The 22793-nt window shown below is 41.2% G+C and overlaps 1 protein-coding gene across 1 annotated transcript in view; it reads right to left on the bottom strand.

The window, feature by feature from the left end:
• The window catches only part of SPATA7 (spermatogenesis associated 7), a gene marked incomplete at its 5' end in the record, with an annotated part of 59681 nt that extends 37134 nt beyond the window's left edge, over positions 1-22547 (bottom strand). Inside the window, 3 exons of the mRNA XM_019552380.1 lie at positions 16876-16923; positions 20799-20891; positions 22448-22547. Coding sequence (XP_019407925.1) covers positions 16876-16923; positions 20799-20891; positions 22448-22547 — 241 coding nt within the window. The remainder of the gene's footprint in view (positions 1-16875; positions 16924-20798; positions 20892-22447) is intronic.
• Between the last annotated feature and the right edge of the window lie 246 nt (positions 22548-22793).

The raw sequence follows: 22793 nt of genomic DNA, 5'->3' as shown, positions 1-22793 counted from the left end.
TCTTGATGCCCATCTTGCTGGGGTCATCTGATCCCAGAAGTCTTTCCTGCCCAAGTGCAGGGGGGCTGGACCCGATGATCTGTAAGGACCCTTCCAACCCCTAACAACTATGAAAGTAATTGCCTTCACAGCTGCTGATTATTTCAGCATATTTTGTTAGAATGCCTTATATTATCTCTTGGCTTTTTACTGAGAATTTCATCCTACGAAGACTGCCAGCTAAGGATAAGCTTTGCTAAATATTATAAATCAGAACTAAAATTAGCAGTTGTAACAGAAGTAAAAGTACATATACTGTATCATTAAATTAATTAACACTCCATGTTAGTCTTGCTACATTTAATTCTCATTACACGGCTAGCTACTCAAATGTACTTTCTGACTACACTGGTCCTAACATTCATAGTAACCATACTTGAAAGATAACTACAGGTCCTAAGAAGCCAGTACAGCAAAAATGATAGTTTCCATATGCCTGAGCCACAAAAACACTCAGTTTATACTCATTTAATGGACATGGAGGCAGCCACAGAAGCATTCTCTTCTTCTCAGATAAGTAAAGATCAACATGAGCATTACATAAATGACTGAAGATACAGACACACACAGAATGACAGGATACAACCTGCAAATGCAAAGTTGATAGACACAGTTCAGCTTCTAGAATTGGCTGAAGCAGCTGTATCTTTTATGAAGTTTAAGCAAACGTGATGCCAAGATAAACCTACTTTCTTTCCCATTACTTGCATCTTAGGGAATACTTTTCATGGATTCTACTTCTCTATGTGTATAATACTTATTGACTTTGATTCTGCAATGGCTGTTCCTTTGGTAAGGGTGAAACAGGGTGGCAAGCAGCTGGATGCAAGGTAGAGGACTCCTGAGGAACCCTTGTGTTGCTGCTACATAAAGAGAAACACATAGAAGTACAGAGGTGTCTAAACCCCTACTCTTGGGTGTGATACCGAGTGGAATAATAATCCAGTCTGGGGACTCCAGTCATTAAAGTGTGGGTTCATCTGGACAATAAATGAGGATGAGCTCTGAGCCTTAGAGTAAGACACTGAGGAGTCCTACTAGTGACAGCAGTTGCTGTACTGGAAGGCACTAACCACCATTTACAAAAGATCATGAACAAAGACATCTAATGCTGGAACTGTGAACACATTCAACACAGCAAGCATTGGACATACTGTGGGAGGGCACTGTTTGTGCCTGCCACTTTAAGGGCCTGAAGCTAGCAGCCGGCAGGTGCCTGATGAGGGCAACCATTTTGGATCTAGGGTTGCCCATATAAACAGGGCATTTTGCTGCTGGAAGGTCAGGCAACAACATTGCCTAGCTGCAAGGCCTTTGGTATCCTCCTGGAGGTAAGGAAGGAGCTGTAGGGGATGGATAGGAGGCTCCTGGTCTTGAGCATGTCCTAAAACTGCACCCTGCTGGGATTGGGTGGCAGTGGGGCTCTCAGTGGTGTGGGAGTCTCCAGGAAATGCCAGGCCAGTTACCACCCCAGTGAAAGGCAGGCGGGGTGCCTTAACCCCAGCTCCCACATTCGGGTGGGTTAGGACATTGGAGGTAGAGGGGGCCAGGCATGGCTACAGCCACCTGAGCCCACCCAAGGAGGATTTCAGAGTAGCATCATGACTTGCTGCTCCAGGGGGGAGTGAGAGTCCCCTGTGAGACTCTGGAGCACCAGTCATGGTATGAGTCACCCCATCTCTCCACATCCAGGAAAGGGGACCTGGAGAGAGTATAGGGCTATTGAGGCCAGGGGCAGAGTGCCTCCTGGACTGGTCCATGCTGGGGCCAGGACCAAGAACATCAAAAGGACCAGGTGCCCACCAAAAGGAGCACCCAGAGTTGTGGGCCTGGGAACCCACCTGGCCTTGGATGTGAGGCCAGGGCCTGTGTATGGCCGAAGGTCCTGAGTGGGGACCACGCCCAAGAGGGGAGCCAGCTACAAGGAGCTCAGCAGCCCAAATGAAGGTGGCATAAGCTGCCTGGGTGGAGGGATCAAAGGAGGGTCCTGCCAGGAGGATTCTGGAGTCTAGTGGGGGCTGATGTGACTGATAACATCTGGATGCCATCTGTGAGTCTTGGGCCATGGTATAGGGGTGGTACAGAGCTGCGGATGCCCCCCTAATATCGGGGTACAAAGAATAATGGGCAGCCTCCCACCTTATTTAACAACTCATTAATTTTCCAACGAGGCGTGGCAGACGAGACAGGTGGGCGGTATGCCCAGAGGCAGGTGGGAGGCCAGCGACAGCTAGCCTGTGTGAAACCCACTTCACCACACAGACATCAAGAAAGAAATTTGTTGTCTTGCAGGGGAGAAACTTATACATTAATTTAATACACAAAGGTAAGCTTTTTCACCTCTTTCTGTCCTAAATGCATGTTAGATCAAATTAATCCCTGATGTAGCCCAGTTTCAGCGAGGTTACAGCAATAATTAATTTGGCTCTGTGTACTCTTATTATCATGACAAGGAATAAAAGTTCCTAACTACTAGCAGAATAATTTAACTGAAAAAAGATACACCTCTACCTAATTTGTTAAAAGGCACCATAAACCTGTAATTACAAATAACCTCAATTCTAGACTCCCCAAACTAGACAGTAATGTTGAACAAGCAAATGTCAAGATGTTTTTCACATTTTGTTGCAAAAAAAAATCACTGTTCATGTCATCACTCCTAAAAATAGCAGTTTTTAGTATTTAAGAGTATAAAATGTATACTAGATCCAAATTACAAGATTTCATTAGTTGAGTCTAAGATCTGTGTCTCATCAATTACGCTCTTCATTACAAGGCTTTGTAACAGAAATGATATGTTGTACTGTAAGCAAAGTACTAGTGTCTATGTACCAGATGCATTGCCTGTGAAATCTAAATTCCATAATCTAGTCCACCCACTCTATGAATCTGTTCTGTTAATTCTGCTGGCACTGAGAAGGGGTGTAAGTAGGATCATAAGAGCTCTTAAAATTTGAATTGTATTCTTTTCTACCCATTACTTTTTAAAAGAATCCTGAGCTACCCATGGCATTCTGACATTCATATAATCTTATATAGAAGCAGCTTTGTTCACTAGACAACTGTTTTCTTTCTTCAAATAATATTTCGAATACACCAAACAAATCAAAGACCCTTTCCTTATAAAGTTACTTCCCTGTAGTAGTTTCTCCCTCTACAGGCTTGACTCTTCCTTGAAGCCCATATTTGCAGCAATATTTTAGAAATCTGCCTTGGGACATAAAAATTACTATGAAGATTGAGGAGATGATACAATTTAGGAGCAATTAAAAATAATATCTCAGATCTATCATGCTCCAAGCTGGTTTGGAAGTCTGGTGGTTAGAAAGACAATATGAATTTAGAATTGCCTAGTGCAAGTGATTGCCCTTTCTTCTGAGTTTTTGGATCTCTACATTCATTATACACCACAACTTGATACAACTTGCAGTGCTAAACAATTCCCAAGTCATTTTTTTTCAACATAACCCAATCATGTCCACCTGAAAACAACTGCACAAAGAATGCTTTTATTGCATTTAGCCAAAAGCAGAATGTTTCAGAATATAATCTAACACTGAATAACACTTCACTTCCCCATAAGAATCAACTATTTAGACACCAAAACAATTCTGGGCATTATTTTCCCTTCTGAATTCCATTGACCAAGAACAAATGCCAACCTCAGTCCTAATGAGCTGTCAGTGACCATGATTTAAAATATTTGGAACATCACAGGATGAAGTGGGTTTTGGAAACAAATGTTTTCTTTCACAACACTGTTCCTTCCCCACACAGCCTGGTCTCAATTAGTAGGAAGTCAAACTACACCACAACTTAATCATGTGGTATGAACTCCTAGCCTCACTGAAATCAACACAACTTGTGCAGTGACTGTAATAGAAATGGCCACTCACATGTGCTGCCCTGCTTTTTTCTGCTGTGGGTTTTTTTGACAACAGAAGATCCTGGTGCCAAAAACCCCACCATATTGCAAATGAGCAGCACAGCAGAAGTGCATATGTGCAGATAAATCTGCAGAGTCGCAAACTGCTTGCGCACACTTGTCTGGATACACTCTATGGTTGTGTCCACATGTGGTGTGAATGTCTGGTTCTCCGGGGACAACTAGCAGCAGTGCATCTTGTACCACTGCTAGTTGTCCCCCAGGAACACCTATGTCATGCATGCTCTGGCATGTGGCAAATTACCCTGGAAGTGGTAGGGGAGGCTGGGGCCAGCACTGGGCTGGCCCCAGCAGCCTTACCTGAGGTCCTGGGAACCTCCTGGGGCTGCAGCAGTGAGGATTGTGCTGCATGGAGCCTGGCGAGCAGCCACAGCATGACTACAGCCTCCTTGGCTCCATTTTTGAGTGGCATGCACAGCCCATGCATGCACTGCTCTGCCTTTTTTCTCCACAAGTTTTTCTGACCCCTGGATATCCAGAGGTCAGAAAAACCCTCCACACTACTCCCTTGCAACACAGAGGACAGTTGAACATGTAGTATGTGGCACTATGGATGTGTCTGCAGCACCACATGCTGCATAGCTGCACTCATCTGGACACAGCCTATAAGGGCAACTACTCCCATTGTTTGGATCTTTTACTTCATCAGGAGGAGAAAAGGATTTGTCTGTTTTAACACTCTCCCAAAGATCTTAAAAAGTTCATGATTTGCCACTGTTTTATAAAATAAGAAATTACAAGTGTGTACACAGCAAATTTTTGCTAAAACATGCAACCACAATCATGCCATTGATGAACTCAAGCTCATTTAATCGCTTCTTGCAACTTCTTCTCTTCTTCCTTCCATTGTGCCTCAGTACAATTTCCTTTTAACATTTGGCTACTTCTTGATTTTTTTTTCCTGTTGTTCTTCAGCCAAATTCTGTGTTGAATTTGCAAAAAATGTGCTCTGAAAATCTTGAAATCAGGAAAGCAAACAGAACGTATCCGTTCTGCCTCAAAATTTGGCTTAGTTTGTAGGAGCTTTTTGACTCTTCTACCTCATAATACATCTGTTCAAGATGTTTAGGTCGTTTGCTTCAAAATATTTCCACAGAATCCTAGGATAAAACTGGGATTAAAAATATAATAAAAGAGCCCACTTACCTTTGAAATCATTTGTTGAACTTAGAGTAGCTTCAAAAGGGCATTCAAATGCATCATGTGAACAGACATTCAGAAGTGAATTTTGAAATCACGAAAGGTAGAAAATTACCATGTGATCTTGAGGGGGCATATTATAATTACAAACTTCACTGGATTTCACACCCATTTTTTTGTCAAACACCTTCTATGTTTGGTAATGTTCCTTTATCCTTTGTCAGTATAATTTGCATTTTCAGGTTGTCAAATCATTTCACTCTTGACATTGCAACGAATAGCTGGCTATGTCCAAACACAGACTACAGTAGGTAAATACCTACTCAATCAAATGTTTGATCTTGGGTTTTTTTGATAGCCATTAGAAAAGCTACTCTGATAGCAAATTTCCTCTTGAGTATCTTAAAAGGTAGAGCTATGTCCAATGGGTATACTGTAACTCTTGGCAAAAGAATGTTTTCCAATAGCCTCTTCTAAGTCTACAGTGTTACTGTAAAGTCTTTTTACAATAAGTCTTGTGCCTTTGATTAAACCAGATTTCACAATCAATCCCACCTTAAATGTGAGCCTGTGGGGAGACAAATTGCTCAGTGACAAATTTGTTGAGAAACTTGATCAGATTTTGGATATCCTTGTTACCATGTTCATTATCGACTTTAGGCTTAAGTATACCCCTTCTTTTCCAATAATGTAATTTCCAATTACGTCCTCGTTCATAGCACTGAAGTGTTTGCTTTTGGGGCAAAGAATCACAGCTTTGCATGAAGCCTCACAGAGGACTGAAGCCCAGCATTGCCTGCCAGGATGAAGTGTTCACAGGTGGCGTGGGCACATGCACACACACTGTATTGCACGATACATTTTCTATTAATTTATCACACTTTTTTACCAGAGTTTTTACCATAATTTGAATTTTATTCATAGATTCATAGATGTTAGGGTCAGAAGGGAACTCTATAAATCATCAAGTCCGACCCCCTACATAGACAGGAAAGAGTGCTGGGTTCAGATGACCCCAGCCAGATGCCCATCCAATCTCCTTTTGAAGACCACCAGGGTAGGGGAGAACACCACCTCCTTTGGGAGCCCATTCCAGATTTTGGCCACTCTAACTGTGAAGAGGTTCCTCCTAATGTCCAGTCTAAATCTGCTCTCTGCTAGCTTATGGCCATTATTTCTTGTAACCCCAGGGGCGCCTTAGTGAGTAGAGCCTCACCAATTCCCTTCTGTGCCCCCATGATGAATTTATAGGCAGCCACAAGGTTGCCTCTCAACCTTCTCTTGCGGAGGCTGAAGAGGTCCAGGTGCCCTAGTCTCTCCTCATAGGGCTTGGCCTGCAAGCCCTTAACCATACTAGTGGCCCTCCTCTGGACCCTCTCCAGGTTATCCACATCCCTCTTGAAGTGTGGTGCCCAAAACTGCATGTAGTATTCCAACTGACCAGCATCCAATAGAGGGGAAGTATCACTTCCTTGGTTCTGTTTGTCATGCATCAGCAGATGCATGACAAAAAGTGCAGTTAGCTTTTCTGACGACTTTGTCACACTGACGACTCATGTTTGGCTTGGAGCCCACTAGGACTCCAAGACCCCTTTCTGCTTCCATGCTACCAAGCAGGTCATTTCCTAGGCAGTAGGTGTGCTGGACATTTTTCCTCCCTAGGTGCAGCACTTTGCATTTCTCCTTGTTAAATTGCATTCTATCGTTTTCTGCCCATTTGTCTAACCTGTCCAGGTCTGCCTGTAGTTGTTCCCTGCCTTCCAGTGTGTCCACTTTTCCCCGCAGTTTTGTATCATCTGCAAACTTGGACAAAGTACACTTCACTCCCTCGTCCAAGTCACTGATGAAGACATTGAAGAGTATCGGTCCAAGGACCGATCCCTGCAGGACTCCACTGCCCACTCTCTTCCAGGTTGATACCAACCCATCCACTACCACTCTCTGGGTATGACCCTCTAGCCAATTTGCCACCCACCAGACTGTATAATCATCCAAATCACAGCCTCTTAACTTGTTCACCAGTATGAGATGGGATATTATATCGAAGGCCTTCCTGAAGTCTAAGTAAACGATGTCAACCCCTACTCCTGTGTCCAGGTGTTTTGTAACCTGGTCATAAAATGAGACCAGATTAGTCAGGCATGATCTACCTGCTATGAACCCATGCTGGTTTCCCTTCAGCATAATTTTTCCTGAGGGCTCTCACATGGTAAAATAGAACATGGTATTCAAAACAGAAGAAAAGAAAAATGTGAAAATGTCAAGTAGACCAATGGTCTTTGAGCTGTTTTTTGGTTTATAGGAAATTTTGTGCAAATCTGCACTCTATAAGCTTTAAAATGACATATAATCCAGTAAGCACAAATACCTTTAAATAAAGCATTCTTAGTTCATCTAGTCCAGGGGTCAGCAAAGTTTTTGGCCAGAGTGCCAAAAACACCCAAACCTCCAACTTGACTTGGCATGCTAGAGGTGGGGGAGCTGTGAGGGGCCTGATCCTCAATGCTGGCAGCAGCTGCAGGTGTCCCTCTGGGTGGACTGTGGGGGAAGCGGTGGGGTTGTGTTGCCCTGGCCCCTTCCCCTCTATGTGCTCCGAGGCATGTATGCACCTGCTGCTACCACAGACCTAGTGCTGGTGCTCTGGACCCCAGTGCAGCTGTTTGCAGCCTGCCTAATACAGCTGCCCAGAACCCAGGCGGAAAGGGACCAAGGGCAGCACAAACCTAGCTCCTCCCCTACTGTCTGCCTAGAGGTGCATGTGCAGTGGCCACCACGACGGAGCCAGTGCCAGGGCTGCAGAGCCCCGTGCAGCTGTTTGCAACCTCTTGGCTGCCTGCAGGCAGGGAGGGAGCCCGATTGTGCTGGCCCAGGCAGGGGGTATCCAAACTGTCCCTTGCAAGGAGCCCCATGTCTGGGCCAAATCCCCCTTTACTGGCCCCAGGAAGGGGGACACCAGGGCAAGTGGGGGGAGTGGAAGGACCAACCTGTTCTGCCTCCCAGAAGCTTGTCCCCACCAAGGAGAATGGCCAGGGCTAGGGCTGCTGATCTCTGCAGCAGGAGGTGGGCAGGCTGCAAACAGCTGCAAGGGGCTGCACAGCCACAGAACTGGCTCCATGACAGCAGCCATTGCATGCACTCCTCTGGGCAGATGGCAGGGGATGGGCAAAGTTTACGTTGCCCAAGGCTCCATCCTGGTTGTGTGCCCAGAGGTGCGTGTGCAGCTGCCACTGCCATGGAGCTTGTGCTAGGGCTGTGGAGTTCTGTGCAGCTGTTTGAAGCCTCCCAGATGTCTGCTATGGAGTATAGGCTGCTTGCAGTAGGATTTGCAGCCTCCTGGCTGCCTGCTGCAAGCAACCCTGGCTGTGGCCAGTGGCAGCCACCCAGGGGCCAGGCCAGCTGTGGTGTGCTGAAGAAAATGGCCCGGCATGCCATGTTCTGCCACGTGAGCTGGGGGTTGCTAATCCTTGGATCAAGAGAGAAGAACTGCAAAAATTATTCAGGGGCAGGAAAAATAACTCACAGTGAATTTCACTTAGTTTACCTTATCACAGAGTAAGAGGTGACTGATTACAGTGTACATACCTTCCCAGGGACAAAACACCAGGTACAAAATGGCTGTTTAACCTACTTGACAAAGTCATAACAAAAACTACTGATTTGAAGTTAAGGGCTGACAAATTCAATTAAAAGTGAGAGACAGTTTTTTAACAATAAGGTTGAGCAACCATTAAAAAAACATGGAGAAGGATGGAACTTCTACTTCTTAATGTCCTCTTATCAAGACTGGATGATTTTCTGCAAGGCATACTTTAGTCAGACACAAATTATTGGCTTGAATACAATGATAAGCAGGTGAAATTCCTGGCCTGTGTATCACAAGAACTCAGATTACATGATCTGGTTGTGCCTTCTGACCTTAAAATCTAGGGGAAAATATTGCATGTTGTACTTTAATAAATTTCTTTTTCTAATGAATTGCCTTTTATAGAGGGAAAAATGTGCATCTACTGCAGAATAGAAAATATGTATAATGTAGCTGAGGCAAAAGTAAGATCATCAGAACTGCATCAGTATCTTGGTTAAAAGGACTTATTGCAGTTTCTTTACATTTTTACATTTGACAGGTTTTCAGTCTGGGGGTTACTTTTTGGAAAATCTGACAAAATGTTTTTAACATTTTTGAGTACAAAAAAGTTAAAAATATACATAGCTTTTACAGGAACAGTGATCCATTAAGAGAGAACAGATATATGAAAACTTGCCACTTCAAATAAATATTAAAAAAGAGTTGTTATTATTCCAATAATAAAACACATATGTATGTAAGGAAACCCTTCTCATTAAAAATGTAGGAGTGCATATAATGAGGCAGGACTCCGAAGGGGAAGACAGTGTGCACACTTTTTGCATAGAAGCAGTTAAGCTGACTTATGTTGGATACTAACTAAGAAAATCAGACATAATACCATGTATCATAACATGTATACCAGAGTAATGTGTTTTATGACATGGAGGTGATGGTTGAAAAATCAGGCCTAAAATATAAATAAATAAGTAAATAAAAGTCCCTTTTCTTGCTTGGATAGAGTAGATAAAAATAAGCAGTTAGCCTACACCTATATTATTATCCTTTTTTTTTTCCTAACACCTTCTAAGTTTAATGATGTCTCTAGTAATGGCAGGTTCAGACTTGATATTCCTCCACTATGTGCTATGCACCAGATTTCTGGTGGGCAACTTCTCAAGAATGCGTTTTTTTCCCTTAGCAAAAGACCTGTGTTTTCAATCAGTCTAATTACTAAGTTCAGGCTGTTCTATCAATATGCTCTGTGGAAAAACCTCGAAACAGATGGGTTGAAAACGTTATTACTATTAGAAGCCAGGCATGTGTAGCAGCAGCCGTCTTTATTTGGCATGGCTGTTGTCAAGTTCTCTGGCACAAAAGCTATGACCATCGACTTGTAATAGTAGCCACTTGTATCATTCAACATGCTTGGTGTAATTCTGAACATAGAAGTTTCATATTTCAAAAAGTTTCACATTTTAACAACTATTTTAAGTCAATAAGGCTGATCTAATACATAAGAACATGCTTGTTGCTGGCCCAGAGGCATGACAGCTTGCTGGCCTTGCTGCCAGCTAAGATACCAGGAAAAGAACAGCGGAAACCAAATCCACTTTAAAAGCAGAACACATTCAGTTGTTCAGAGAGAATGCCAGCTACAGATAGTATTGTGCTAATGCTTAAGAACTAATGACTGATTCATGGCAACAGCCCCAAAAGGGATACTTGCTGGCCATCTGAGCAGGTTAAGACACCTACTTTCAAGGGATTCTCTTCGCAACGCTTTGCTGCTAATAGGAGCCATATTGATAAATCTCATGCAGCATATTGAAAATGTACTGCTTTGAGGACACTGGGGGTAAAGGAGGAAGAGGATTTTAGAGCAGAATGGCACATAAATTCAGCATCTGAAAAAATGTTTTTAGACGGTTTACAAACACTAAAAAGGTCATTTAAATGACAGTAAATAAAGATCATGGTAGTACAGACAAAATGTTTTCATAATCAGGAAACAATTTCATGTGTAATACAAAAAGAAAAAATAGTAATTTGGTATGACTCAACAGAAGCAATGAACTATACTTCATGTCCTCTAACTCAAACATGCAAATATAATTGAGAGATTAATTAATGACAGTCTTTTTATATTTGCTTTTGGAACACACTTCCACTATTCACAATGTGTTTGCTGTCTGCCACAAAAACACCATCTTTCTTAAAGGTAAAAAATGCCTGAAATTTCTCTTAAGACCAATAGTTTTCACTTGTATATACAGACAGAATTCAACAGAATTTTGCTGATATTGTACAAAGGAAATCTAAAAATGTTAATTGGGTTGAATGCACTAGAGTGGATGATGCTGAAAGGGAACACGTATGTCCAGTGGAATTATACCTTTGGTAAACCTCTGGAAATTTCAGCCCCGATGGGTTTTGTGTTTAGTATGTCTGACTCAAAGCACTTATTTAATAAAGAGGCACATATGTGATTTGAATACACAAAATTAGGCTGATTTTTGAGTATGAAAGAAGTTCTTAAGTAAAATTCTAGTTGAGTTGTAATTGAGTGCATTTTTGACATTGACTTCAATGAAGCCTCTATTTTACATAAGGTTAAAAAGGCAATTGCTTTATATTTCATTGTCCACAACTAGCCATATAAAACTGGTATGATTATGTTACTCACCAACTGCTGAATGTAGTCCTTCTGGCATTCTATTGCCAAAAATTTCTGGTGAGAGTTTAGCTCCACTGAAATCAATGGAATTCCTTCCCTGAGTTTTGCTAGTGTTAAGATCCTGAAATTAGGCCCATCGTCTAAGGAATGAAGAGTTGGAAAACACCTATACTACACTAATTTAAATATTCAAGGATTGTCAGTACTGCTGAATTTTAGTAAACAGAATAGTAAATAGAAGAAAACAGGGTACATTGGATACCTAAATTAACAAAAGACATGACATGCTGGAAAGCAGTTGAATTTGTGATGCATTATGACAGGGCTATCCAACGGGTGGCTGGGGGGGCCACATGTGGGCTTATGCTGAAGCCCCTGGGCTTCTAGTCCAGAAACCGCTCTCCCCACTGTTCCAACTTCTGTTGCAACTGCCAGAGTCTCTGGGTTCTCCCTTCCACCTCCAGCTTCTGCTTCTTGCTCCTGCCTGAGGGCAAGGAGGGGCAGGATGACACAGCTGCCAAGGGAATCTGCAGTCAGGGGACTCAGAGGACCCAGGGACTCTGCGTAGTGTGGCATGCAGTGAAGGTGGGAAGCAACCCTGCATTATGACATCAGATAATGAGTTCTGGAGTAAAGGACTGCATGTAATCCAGCAGGATCATTTAAGGGGAACCATTAAAGCAGTGATTCTCAACCTTTTTGGACTCAAGGTACCTCTTGGAAAATGCCAACTGTTGGGTCTCACCCATTTTTTGGCTATGGAAAAATAATAAAGCAATTTTTCTGTTGAAAAGAAATAAAAAGGACCACAGCAGGGCAAAACATTGTTAACACCATGGATTCCTTTTTTGAAACCTGTGTTTATTTTGTAAATGGTATTTTCACACCTAATAGCGGTAACCCCACAGCACCCTGGTTGAGAATGATGGCATTAGAGACAAAACAAGAGCCAAAAAAGTTTCACCGCTGTCTTTAAGCACACCAGCTGAAACTCTAACTCTGATTCTGAGGCACTGAGAGCCCTAAACTATCAAGGTCAGATGTTCAGAGTTGCTCAGCAATTCATAGAAAGCACATAGACCTTGTGAGGGGCTGAGCTATCTTGTTGCAAAAGTAATAAGTATCTGGCTACACAAAATGCTATGATCTCACATGAAAAATATGAAGAACATCTCACATGGCTGCAAAATTATATATAAAGCAGTATGGGGTGATATTTTAATACAATTAAACTTACATTAACTTGCAAGAAACCCTTGCTTTCAGTCTTTCACTCAGCAAGTTCTCTCATCTTTTTGTTACAGAAATTACTAAATAAAAGCTGTTTAAGAAACAAAAGCTGAAGGTTGGAGCAGAGGAGTAATACCAACTGGGATATTAAGGAAACCCAGTTTTATGGTGCATTCAACATAATTTTTGTTAACAGATTTTTACAATGTGACAAATTCATGGTCACAGCTCATAACTGCACTATCCATTTAATTAAAATAATTAAAAATCAATTCAAGCCATATGTTAAAACATAGCTGGATCCAGAAAAGCAGCAATATCACAGGATTCAGAAAGTAGGAGGTTCAGAACGGTGAAAGGCTGAGGAAAGGGAAAGGCTCACATTTTAGTTATAAACCTAAGATTGTCATGAACAACCCACCAATTCTTGAGTTGCAGATTATTTTAAAATTAAATCCTATTTTAGAAATGAGATGAGCTAAATTTATTACAGGTCCAGGCTGTCCAACTGGCAGCCCCTAATGGGTTAACCCTCTGGGCTTCCACACAATCATACCACTCCCCCTGCTCTGGCAGCTAGAGTTAAGCAGATCATAAGGACATCTGCGACATCTGGGACATTATCCACCCCCACCCTCCACACAAATCAGTGGTGTTGCTGCAGGCAGAGGCAGGAATGAGGTTGGGTGGGGTGGTACCGTGGGCAAGTAATGCCCTCCTGGTGCACTTGTGCCACTCTGCACGTCTTCACCTCCCCATCAAACTGTGCCCTGCACCCCAAGGTTTCTGGGATGCTCATTTTAATTCACACCAGCCAGCCAGGACCAGCCTCCAAAATCTGGGATTGTCCCAGCTAAACCCGAACATATGATCACCCTAGCTAGAGTCTCCTAGTTCCCCCTTCTTCCTGTGGCCACTGTACTCTGCACCTGCCCTTGGGGGCGATGAAGCATGACACAGGGAACTCAGTGTGAGGCTGGAGGTGCATGGTGCAGTTGTGGGGAAAGGGGTATCTGTGCAGGGTTGTAGCTTAGGAGGGGCATCCATGTGGGTATGCACTGCAGTGCGGAAGGGAGTGTGGCATGTGGCCTGGGGGTCCATAACCCCTGCTGGTGCAGCCAGTGGAGTGAATGGTCCCCACTGGTGTAGCCCAGGGGCATGTGGCCCCTGGACACTTATAAACTGGAGAGCCCAGTAGTACGTGATAAGTCTGGGCCTTAGCTACAGGGCTTGAACATAAGGTTTGTAAAAAACATTTCCAGATATTCCAACTGAAAGTATTCATTTTTCTTGCTTGTCTAAAAATGTTTTTCTGCTGTAACTAAGAAACATCTTGCTCCAGTTGTGTTGGCAAGATGAGATTTTCTGCATGTTCTAATGAGATACAAATAAGCTAGTTTCAGCCCCCTTTGAAACTAAGATGAAAGAGAAATTTATTGAAGATTTAGTGCTTTTACTAAGCAGATGGGCAAAAACAGCAGCAGTAGCAAAAGTGAAACATTTGCATTATACACTGGAAGGAGATATATACTGTATCTATAATTAGGGTTGTGCAAAACAGGCCATATTCAATTCGGATTCAGCCCAAATCGGGGACAGTGATTCGATTTGTTGAGTTGGATTACTGTCCCGATTCAATTGGGCCAAATCCAGATCTGAAGATTTGCTGCTGAGTCAGAGAATCAGTGATTTGGCCATAGATACAGCTTTAAATATTTTTTCTACATACCTCGAGGTACCAGGTACGGTTCGTGTATGCTGCAACGGTGGGGTGGATGGAGCGTCCCACAGGAGTGAGAGGGTAGGGAGGCCCACGTGCTCAGTAGCAAACTCGGAAGTGGACCGGAAGTACTTCTGGTCCACTTCTGAGTCTGTCGCCAAGTGCGCAGGGGTGCCCCCCCCGTATCCCCTCAGCTCGGTGATCTGTCACGAGGCAACCCCAGGTTCCCCCCCCAGACCCAGGAGGCACCAGTTGCCAAGCCGGGGGAGTGTGGAGGACCCCCTGCACGTTCCCTGGGGGACCTGGAAGTGGACCAAAAGTGCTTATGGTCCACTTCTGGGTCTGCTGCTGAGTGCGCTGGGGACCCCCCCATGCTCCTGTGGGATGCTCCATCCACCCCAGAATCTCAGCATTCATGAGCTGCCTGGTACCTTGAGGTATGTAGAAAAAGCATTTAAAGCTGTGTCTATGTCCAAATAGTTGAATGTTTCTGAATGTCTTTGGATTCGGAGGGTTCCAATTCAATTCAGAGAGATTAAAGGGTCTCCTGATTCAGTTAGGATTCAGAGATTCGGCCACCAAATTGAGCTGAATCTCTGCTGAATCAAATCAGCGACTGAAGCTTCGAGCAGCCCTATCTGTAACCATGACAGATACATAGAAAGTGGTCTGAGTAAGATGAACTGAAAGGAAAACAGATTATACCCAGGTCGCCCATCTGAAGTAAAACCTTCCCCACTCAGGAGTATGCCTGCTAGTGTCATTACAATTATTGGCTAAGATTAAGGTTAATGCTCAGTCACAGTCTGTGGCATGAACTCATATTATTTGGAAAAATATACTCCAGTGTGAAATGTATGATATCTTATGTCCTTAGCGCAGGAGTGTTGTTTTAAAAAAATAAAAATAGCACGGCATTAACTGAGTTTGGAAAGACCTGACTACTACCACATGAGGTGTGAGATGCATCTTTGCTCAAAGAACAATGGGACATGGGGACAGAGAAGGGGAAAGGCCAGGCACAGGCAACAAGAGAGAACTGTAACAGCAAAGGCTTACTTTGTTAAGGCACGTAGGTAATAGTAAATCCTTCCTACACCAATGTCAAACTGTCAAGATCGGTACAGAGAAGCTCTTGATAGAGCTTGGATCTCAAGAGAAGGAATCATACCTCCCAAGCTGTGACTCTGAGGGCAGCTGATCTGAAACTCTTACCATAGCTGTAGTAATGTCCAGTGACCCTGCTTTTCTCCACACTGCATCCTTGAACACAACAGGCAGTAGAGCCATAGATAGCTGAGACCCCTTTGGCAAGAACATCCCCAGTGAAATTTTACTGCCGGAAGAGAATTTGAACTCCCCTGCACCAGGCCAGATATCCCTTCCCCACCAACACTGACTTGTGACAAAGTACAAAGAAGAGGGTCTTTGGCTGTAGCTGTTTTGGTCTCTAAGGACATAAGTGGGCAAGGTTCTTTGGGCAGATGTGATCGCCTTTATTAGACCAACTGAGAAACAAGAAGAGAGTCAGGATTCCACCTTAAGAGGAAGAAGCACTTTGCAGCTTCCTCCCATCCACAATGAATACCCGAATGTAACTTAACATAATCTCAGCATGTGTTACTAATTACAATACAAACAGGGAAATACAGAAAATCAGTACTGTCTAACTTGAAAAGGATATAGTGCAGTTAGAGGAGAAATATCTTTGCTAATGAGCCACTGAGATTCATCCACTTTGACTGATGCTCTTCATTTAGTACAGTTCTCAGTAAATTAATTATTTGAAAGTCATTACTTTTCAGCTTCTTCTATTGTTACAATAGACATGCTGTCATTACAAATAGTCCTAGACATAAAAGACACAACTACCAATGCCAATAAATGCAGTTTGGCCCAGGAAAGTAGTTATCGCTGCCTGATGGAGGTATGATATTTTCTGTGAAACAAACTAATAGGGTTCATTCTGGTTCCACCTGTGGCAGGCAGATGTCCACATTCAGAAACCATCTTCAGACCTGGTGTTAACAGGCACTTTTGCTGAAAGCCTCAAAGAAAGTAAGGGCATAGAGAAATTGGATCTCCTCCCCATCCCAAGTATGGTGCCTTCAGGTCAGGATTACACCACATTGCCAGAGAGGAAGAAGAGAGAACACTGCAGTACTCCCCCTTGTGATGCAGCCACTCTCCACTTCAATCTCCATAGCTCTCAACAGTTGACTGGATATATTTCATTAACATTACATTTATTACAGAGTGTTTCAAAGATGGGAAATAAAAAGTATTAAGGGACCGTGCAGCTGTGCAGGTGCCTTACTGTGTAACTGTGTGATCTTTTATCATTACCTTGCTCTTCCCATGTCCTTCCTTTTTCATTTGTGCTTTCACTTGTGTTGTATTGTGTTATATTTTTGCCAGGGACAAGGATTTTTCTTGTGTTTCTGAGGCTCCTATCATAAATTTTGATGCTGTAGAGTTCAGGGCTAATTGTTAACAGCAAATAAAACACTACTTTTTAAAACCTTTATAAGAATTAACAACTCAAAAGAAATACTTACATTTGATGCTAGCCAACCTGCTTTTTGGCACAGAACAATCTACGGCAGCTGAAAATAAACACAAAATTAAAAGTAGTGAGTGATTCAACTTCCTTTACTTAGCATTAGCTATGGTTAGAACAAAATATCTTCAAAGCAGCTCTGAAAGAAGGATTATTCAATTAAAGCTTAGCAGTTTGTCTGTTCTTTAAATGTGTTTACTATGTAATCAAATCAGTGGGCTTGTTTTAAAGGATTCAGTTAAATGCCAAAGAAAAAAGCTTGATGCTGAGAATTTAAATAAGCATTCTCTGTACACACTTCTATATGTTTGCAATTATGGAAAACAATTTAATTAAAACGCAACACTGCCTATAGCTGTATACCTGAAGTTATTGCTCCCCAATGCAATGCAGTTAATAAAATATATTTGTTGACTTTAGGCTTTAATGGATGTAAAAGCTTAAATATTCCCGTCTTTAAAGCAAACCCTAAGGATATGTGTAGTGATGCTTGGATAAGGATAAATATAGGCATTACCATTTACAAAACCTTCTCTGAGAAGGACCAGAAGATGGCAGAATATAATGCATATCCAGGCAGGTGCAGGAAAGGAATGTCTTCCTTCCATTAGGTAGATTCCAATCCAGCAAACACTTAACTTTAAGCATGAAAAAAGCTGATAATTTCAGTTGTGCTTTATGTGCTTAAAGCATGAGCATTAACAATTTAAGTATTGGAACGCTAATAATCAGTTTGTGTCACAAAAAGTGAGACTGAGCTACAAAGTGATGAGAAACAACAAAAACCTACAGTTTTTTTTCTTTTCTTACTATTATGCATATTAAATTTTAAACATACTGGGCATGTCTACACATGCACTTTAAAGAGCAGTAGCCTATTTTACTGCACATTAAAGTGTGTCGTAAAAAAACTGTGCTTTTATGCTAATGCACAGTAAAATAGGCTACTGCACATTAAGCATCACTTAAACACTGCACATCTGTTACCACACAATAGGGCAGCCTAATGCGCATTTGTTTAGTACTTCACATTGGAGGTGCCAAATTTAATGCACATTTGTTTAATACCTGACATTAGAGAGCTCCTATACATGTACAGGGAGATTGTTTCGACACATTATATTTACAGCGCGTCAGAGCAGACTTGATTAAGTCAGACCAGATTTGGTTAAAAATAATCGAGTCTCCTGGAGTGTGGTAATTACCGTGTCCAGCAGACTCCAGCATCATGTGTACCAGCATCCTGGCACTGAAAAGTGGCAATGGGGCACTTTAAAGTTCATTCAACAAACTTTAGTTCAAAGCACCCTGCTGCCATTTTTTAGCACAGGGATGCTGATGCACATGATGCTCTGGGCACTTTTAATTAGCACAGATTTGCAGCTGAGTTAATTAAAGTTTGCATCCTTGCCCCCTGCCCTCTCCCTCCACCCCCATGCTGCCTTCTGTAAATGCCTAGAGGTACCAAACCTAATGTGCATTAGGAAAACCTCCTTAATGCATGTGTAAACACACCCACTGCTAATTAACTTCCACTTCACACTCTAGTATGTGACTTAAAAATGATGTGAAGCATAGCTTTGTAACCTGTTTTTCACTTGATTCTTTAATGTTTATAAGCAATCTTGCATAAGGGCATGATCACAGATTTTAAAAATGTAATAATTATTTAATCTTTGTAGAAACACACTAAAGTTGCACAAAAGACAGGAGTTAAATATTTATTTCATGTAATTTAAGTGGAAAGAGCAGTTTCAGGAGCTAGAAAAGGTTTGTTGGAAATCTGAATTACACCTTGGTACAAAAACATAAAAAATGCAATACAAGGTAGGATACTTGGGATTCGCTGCATTTCAATTGGCAGAAGAAAATGAAAATGTTGTGCATGTGAACATACCATGCAAAGCAGACTGCTCCCAGTCTGCTTCCCTACTCCCAGATCGTATTTGCATTCACAAGCAGGCTACTTGTGCAACATCTAGCATGCAAAATTAAAGACTTTTTGCACAGAAACCTGCATTTCAGTGAGAATGAAGGCCACAATACACTCCCTTACTTTACTGCCTGGGTAGACTTGACAGGATTCATTTTTTATTGGTAAACATTGATAAACATTGATTTTACCTCACAATCACAGACCGACAAGAAACTATTTCGATTATTAATAATCAAAGCTTATAGAAAGGTGACGTAAGAAAAATGATGGCTGATTGGATGTGTGTCAACTGGGGGAGCAGTCCTACAGAACCACGCTGAGTGCAGTTTGGACTGTAACTCCCAGAAACCCCAGGGCACTGAGAAAAATGGAAGACTAAGTGACAAATTGGACAAAGGAGTTATAAGTGAGCAGACCTGGGACTGAAGGCAGCTCTGCCAGTCAGCTGGCAGCAGCAGGTACGTTTGTTATTAATAAACTGTCTGCCCCCAATGCCCCTAATTTCATGCAATCCTGAAATGTTAAATTAATAAAAAAATTAAATAATGCAGTTACATGGTTAGTAAGAAAAAGTGGATAATAAAGCAATGCAGAATAACGTGATTAACAGATTATAAAGTGACAATCCTAGGAAAATTGTTCCAATGGTTTATTACCCACATTGATAAAAATGTGAACCTTATTTCTCATCTGACTGATGCTAGTATATTTCTGTAAAGTATTAATCAGGATAGCATACCATCTTTGGAAGAATGCTGTAGGAGCAAGAATCTTGGCAGAGATCCAAGGGAGAAACAGAAGTTCTTGGCTAAATTACATTAACTTGTATACTAGCAATGCATTGGTATGGACAGCACAGTCAATATTCTCCTTCCTATCATATTTTCAAGAAATATAACTGCAGATGAGGCACATGCATTAACATCATATACTGAAGCTACCGGGTCATTTTCCTAAGCATGACCTGTCCACTAACGCTAGTGTTTTTTTAATTATTAACTTCGTATTTGTGATGTTCTTATGATCTCATGGTGAGATCATAGGATACTTAGGATAAGCAGTGTCATTTTCCACCTTTCCTTTAACCTTCATCCCATAACAAGCAAAAGACTAGAGGATACAATCACAGGGGTGAGACAAGAAGAAAGGACAGAGGGCTGGATTCTCAGTTCATAAGGAAACAACATCTACACTACGGAAAGACAATGGTTGTCTCCCTCCATTATAAACTCAGTGTTATCAGACACCCCAAATGAGCCTTGTCTTTTCACAGACAAAAGCAATCTTCCTGATACATCTCATGTGTTTTCATTCTTATACCAGAAGAAAATGAAGGTGTGGAGGTAACCTTTGCTCTGGATTGCCAGGTTTCCTTAACATTTGTTCTTTGAAAAATGTTACTGGAGAATCAGAATTTACTTATATGTAAAGATCATCTGTTATTTGTACTACTGTAAAAATAATAATTAATAACATGTCATCATTTATCAACATTTAGGGCAATTTTCAAATCCTGAATACTCAAAACTTCAGTGTGATCTCCCAGTGCTTAGCAACTTTTAAGATTATGCTGTTTCTTTTTAATGATGAAATTGTTCTAAGTTTATTCCTAAAGCAACTAATCTGTTTTTGCTATGATATTTGCACATTTAAATAATACTTTTGTCTTTTCTATTACTTTAAATCAATAATTAAAAAGTTAAATGAATGCACGTAGCATTAAACACGCTGTAATCACACCAATGAATAATGAATAAGGAAATTCATATAAAAACAAACAATAGGCAGTCACTGAATTTATTTTCACAGCTTTGTATTATTATGAGGCAGCTTTTACTCAAACTAATGTCAGAAAAGAAATGAACCAGAAAAAAAATGAAATTCTACAATGCAAATCATCTATTCTTATGACAGGTCTATTCTAATGCAAAGTGAATGAAGGACCTCAAATTGGATTCAAAAGGCTCATTTATGGACATTTTTACCTTTGGCTGAAAGGATTTTGTTATAATGAACAACCATGTGATCCCTGATCAAGTACTGCTTACACAGGCTCCGAGAGGAATCAATGCAAAAAGCTGTAAAATTAAAAACACATTCATGAGTATTATAAAACCTGGTGTAGAAATGCTTAAAAGGAAAGTAGTTATTGTGTAGTTCAAACCCAAACACTATTCCAAGCAAGAGCTGCCCACACAGCAGTCAATGTTAGATAGTGAAGGTCACAAGATATCCAAGATTGACTTGCTCTTGCCTTTGCCCTGCCAACTTCAGGCTGGATATGCATCAAGGTTACGTCTTTCCAAAGCTTCCACTTCAGAAACAGGGAAGAGGGTATTGAGGTTTTCATTCAAAGATTTCATTTCCTCTTGCTACCCTTTCTCCTTCTTCTGTGTCCAAGCACTCATTCTGATTCCTGTAAACTCTAAAAAAAAGGTTCTCAACCTTGTTAGACTCCAAGCAACACACCCTAACTTTTGTGAACTGACTGCCACAGTACCCTAGTTGAGAATCGCTGCTCTAAAGAAAGCACACTGCAGGCTGTGCTCAGAAGAGTGTGCTGTCTCCTCCCTTTAAAGGCTCGCTTGCAGAGCATGAGAATCTCAAGTTCAGGTGTCTTGCTGCTCATCATCCCCACACATTTTCTTTTATCCGTATTAACAAGCTGCCTTGGTAGGATTTTATATCTAAAATGTTGAGTTGCTAAAACTCATTTTTCCCCCCATCATTTCTATCTCATTCAGACGTAGCTGTTGAAAGAACAGATAGTCTGTGATTGTACAGGGGCAGAAATAACACTTTTAAACAATGTTTTATTGTGAATAAATAACAGAATGTGTATATTTTATCAATATCATATATTTAAAGCAGTTTCTTCCCCCAATTCACTTACCTACCAAGCCCCAAGATAGGGCTTGCAGGAAAATATCATTCATATTGTTAGAGTTATTAGAGATGTTACAAATCTATGTTGAAAAGATAAATTTCTAAATTCAGGGCTTTTGGAGTAACATCCTAAATTGAAAGGTGCTCATGTTAGTGGGCGTTCAACATGGTCAACAATTTACAGGGTTCCCAAAGTCTAAATTGCTACTTTTTAAGATTTCTTTAGGGCACAAAACTTCTAGGTTAGACAGGCCCAAGAAATCCCCACAGTTTAGAAAAGTTTAGCTTACAGGGTTTACGTAACAGAGATGGGGTTACTTGCAAATTTAAAAGTTCTTAAACATACTAAAGTGCTCCGCTGAATGGGAGGCAGTTTCTGTCTTCCTTTTCTGAATGGAAACAAACTCAATATCATATCAGTATGCTGTGTTCCTCATTCTACTAAGACAAATACTTGATAGGAAATAACTATAGAGCTACGCTTAATGATAAAATAAAGCATTTGTTGGACAGTAGACATTTTTATTGGACAGTAGACATCCTAGCCAACAAAAGCACAAGGATGTTTAAAACCTTCTTGTTAGATAAAAAGTGAAGTTCTTTATCAAAGTCAAGTAAATTTGCAAATCATTCCTGTTAAAACTTCTGGAAAACAAAACTTCAAGTTAAAAGTTTCCATGAAAAAATATTTAAAAAATATATAACACAGTCATGCAAACCCTTTTATGAAATCATGCACTTTGCTTACCATTACTCTTAGTACTTAAGTGTCCTTTAAACGGGCTTGCTGGACCATATTTCAGAATCGCAGTTGTTGGGTATTCACTCCCTTTAACAAAAATACCAAGCAATTAGAAGAGAAGGAATATAAATGCTGACACAGTACAGCATGTTTTCTTTAATGTACAAAGGTCAACTTAGGCTGTTAGTAGTAGCTTGAATTTGTGGCAACCAAGCAGATCATTGGAAAAGTACATTTATTTAGCATTATAATGAAAATGGCATACAACTTTGTCACAATTTAATGATCTTCCCCTGTTACTTAAATGCTATGACCACATAGGACCACTATGTTTTATATTGATTTATAACAT

The sequence above is a fragment of the Crocodylus porosus genome, unplaced genomic scaffold (genome assembly GCF_001723895.1).
Source record: "Crocodylus porosus isolate Cpor-Errol unplaced genomic scaffold, CroPor_comp1, whole genome shotgun sequence".
In the NCBI taxonomy this organism is placed as follows: domain Eukaryota; kingdom Metazoa; phylum Chordata; order Crocodylia; family Crocodylidae; genus Crocodylus; species Crocodylus porosus.
Note: the sequence above shows the minus strand (reverse complement) of the source record. Positions and strands in the feature narration are given on the sequence as shown.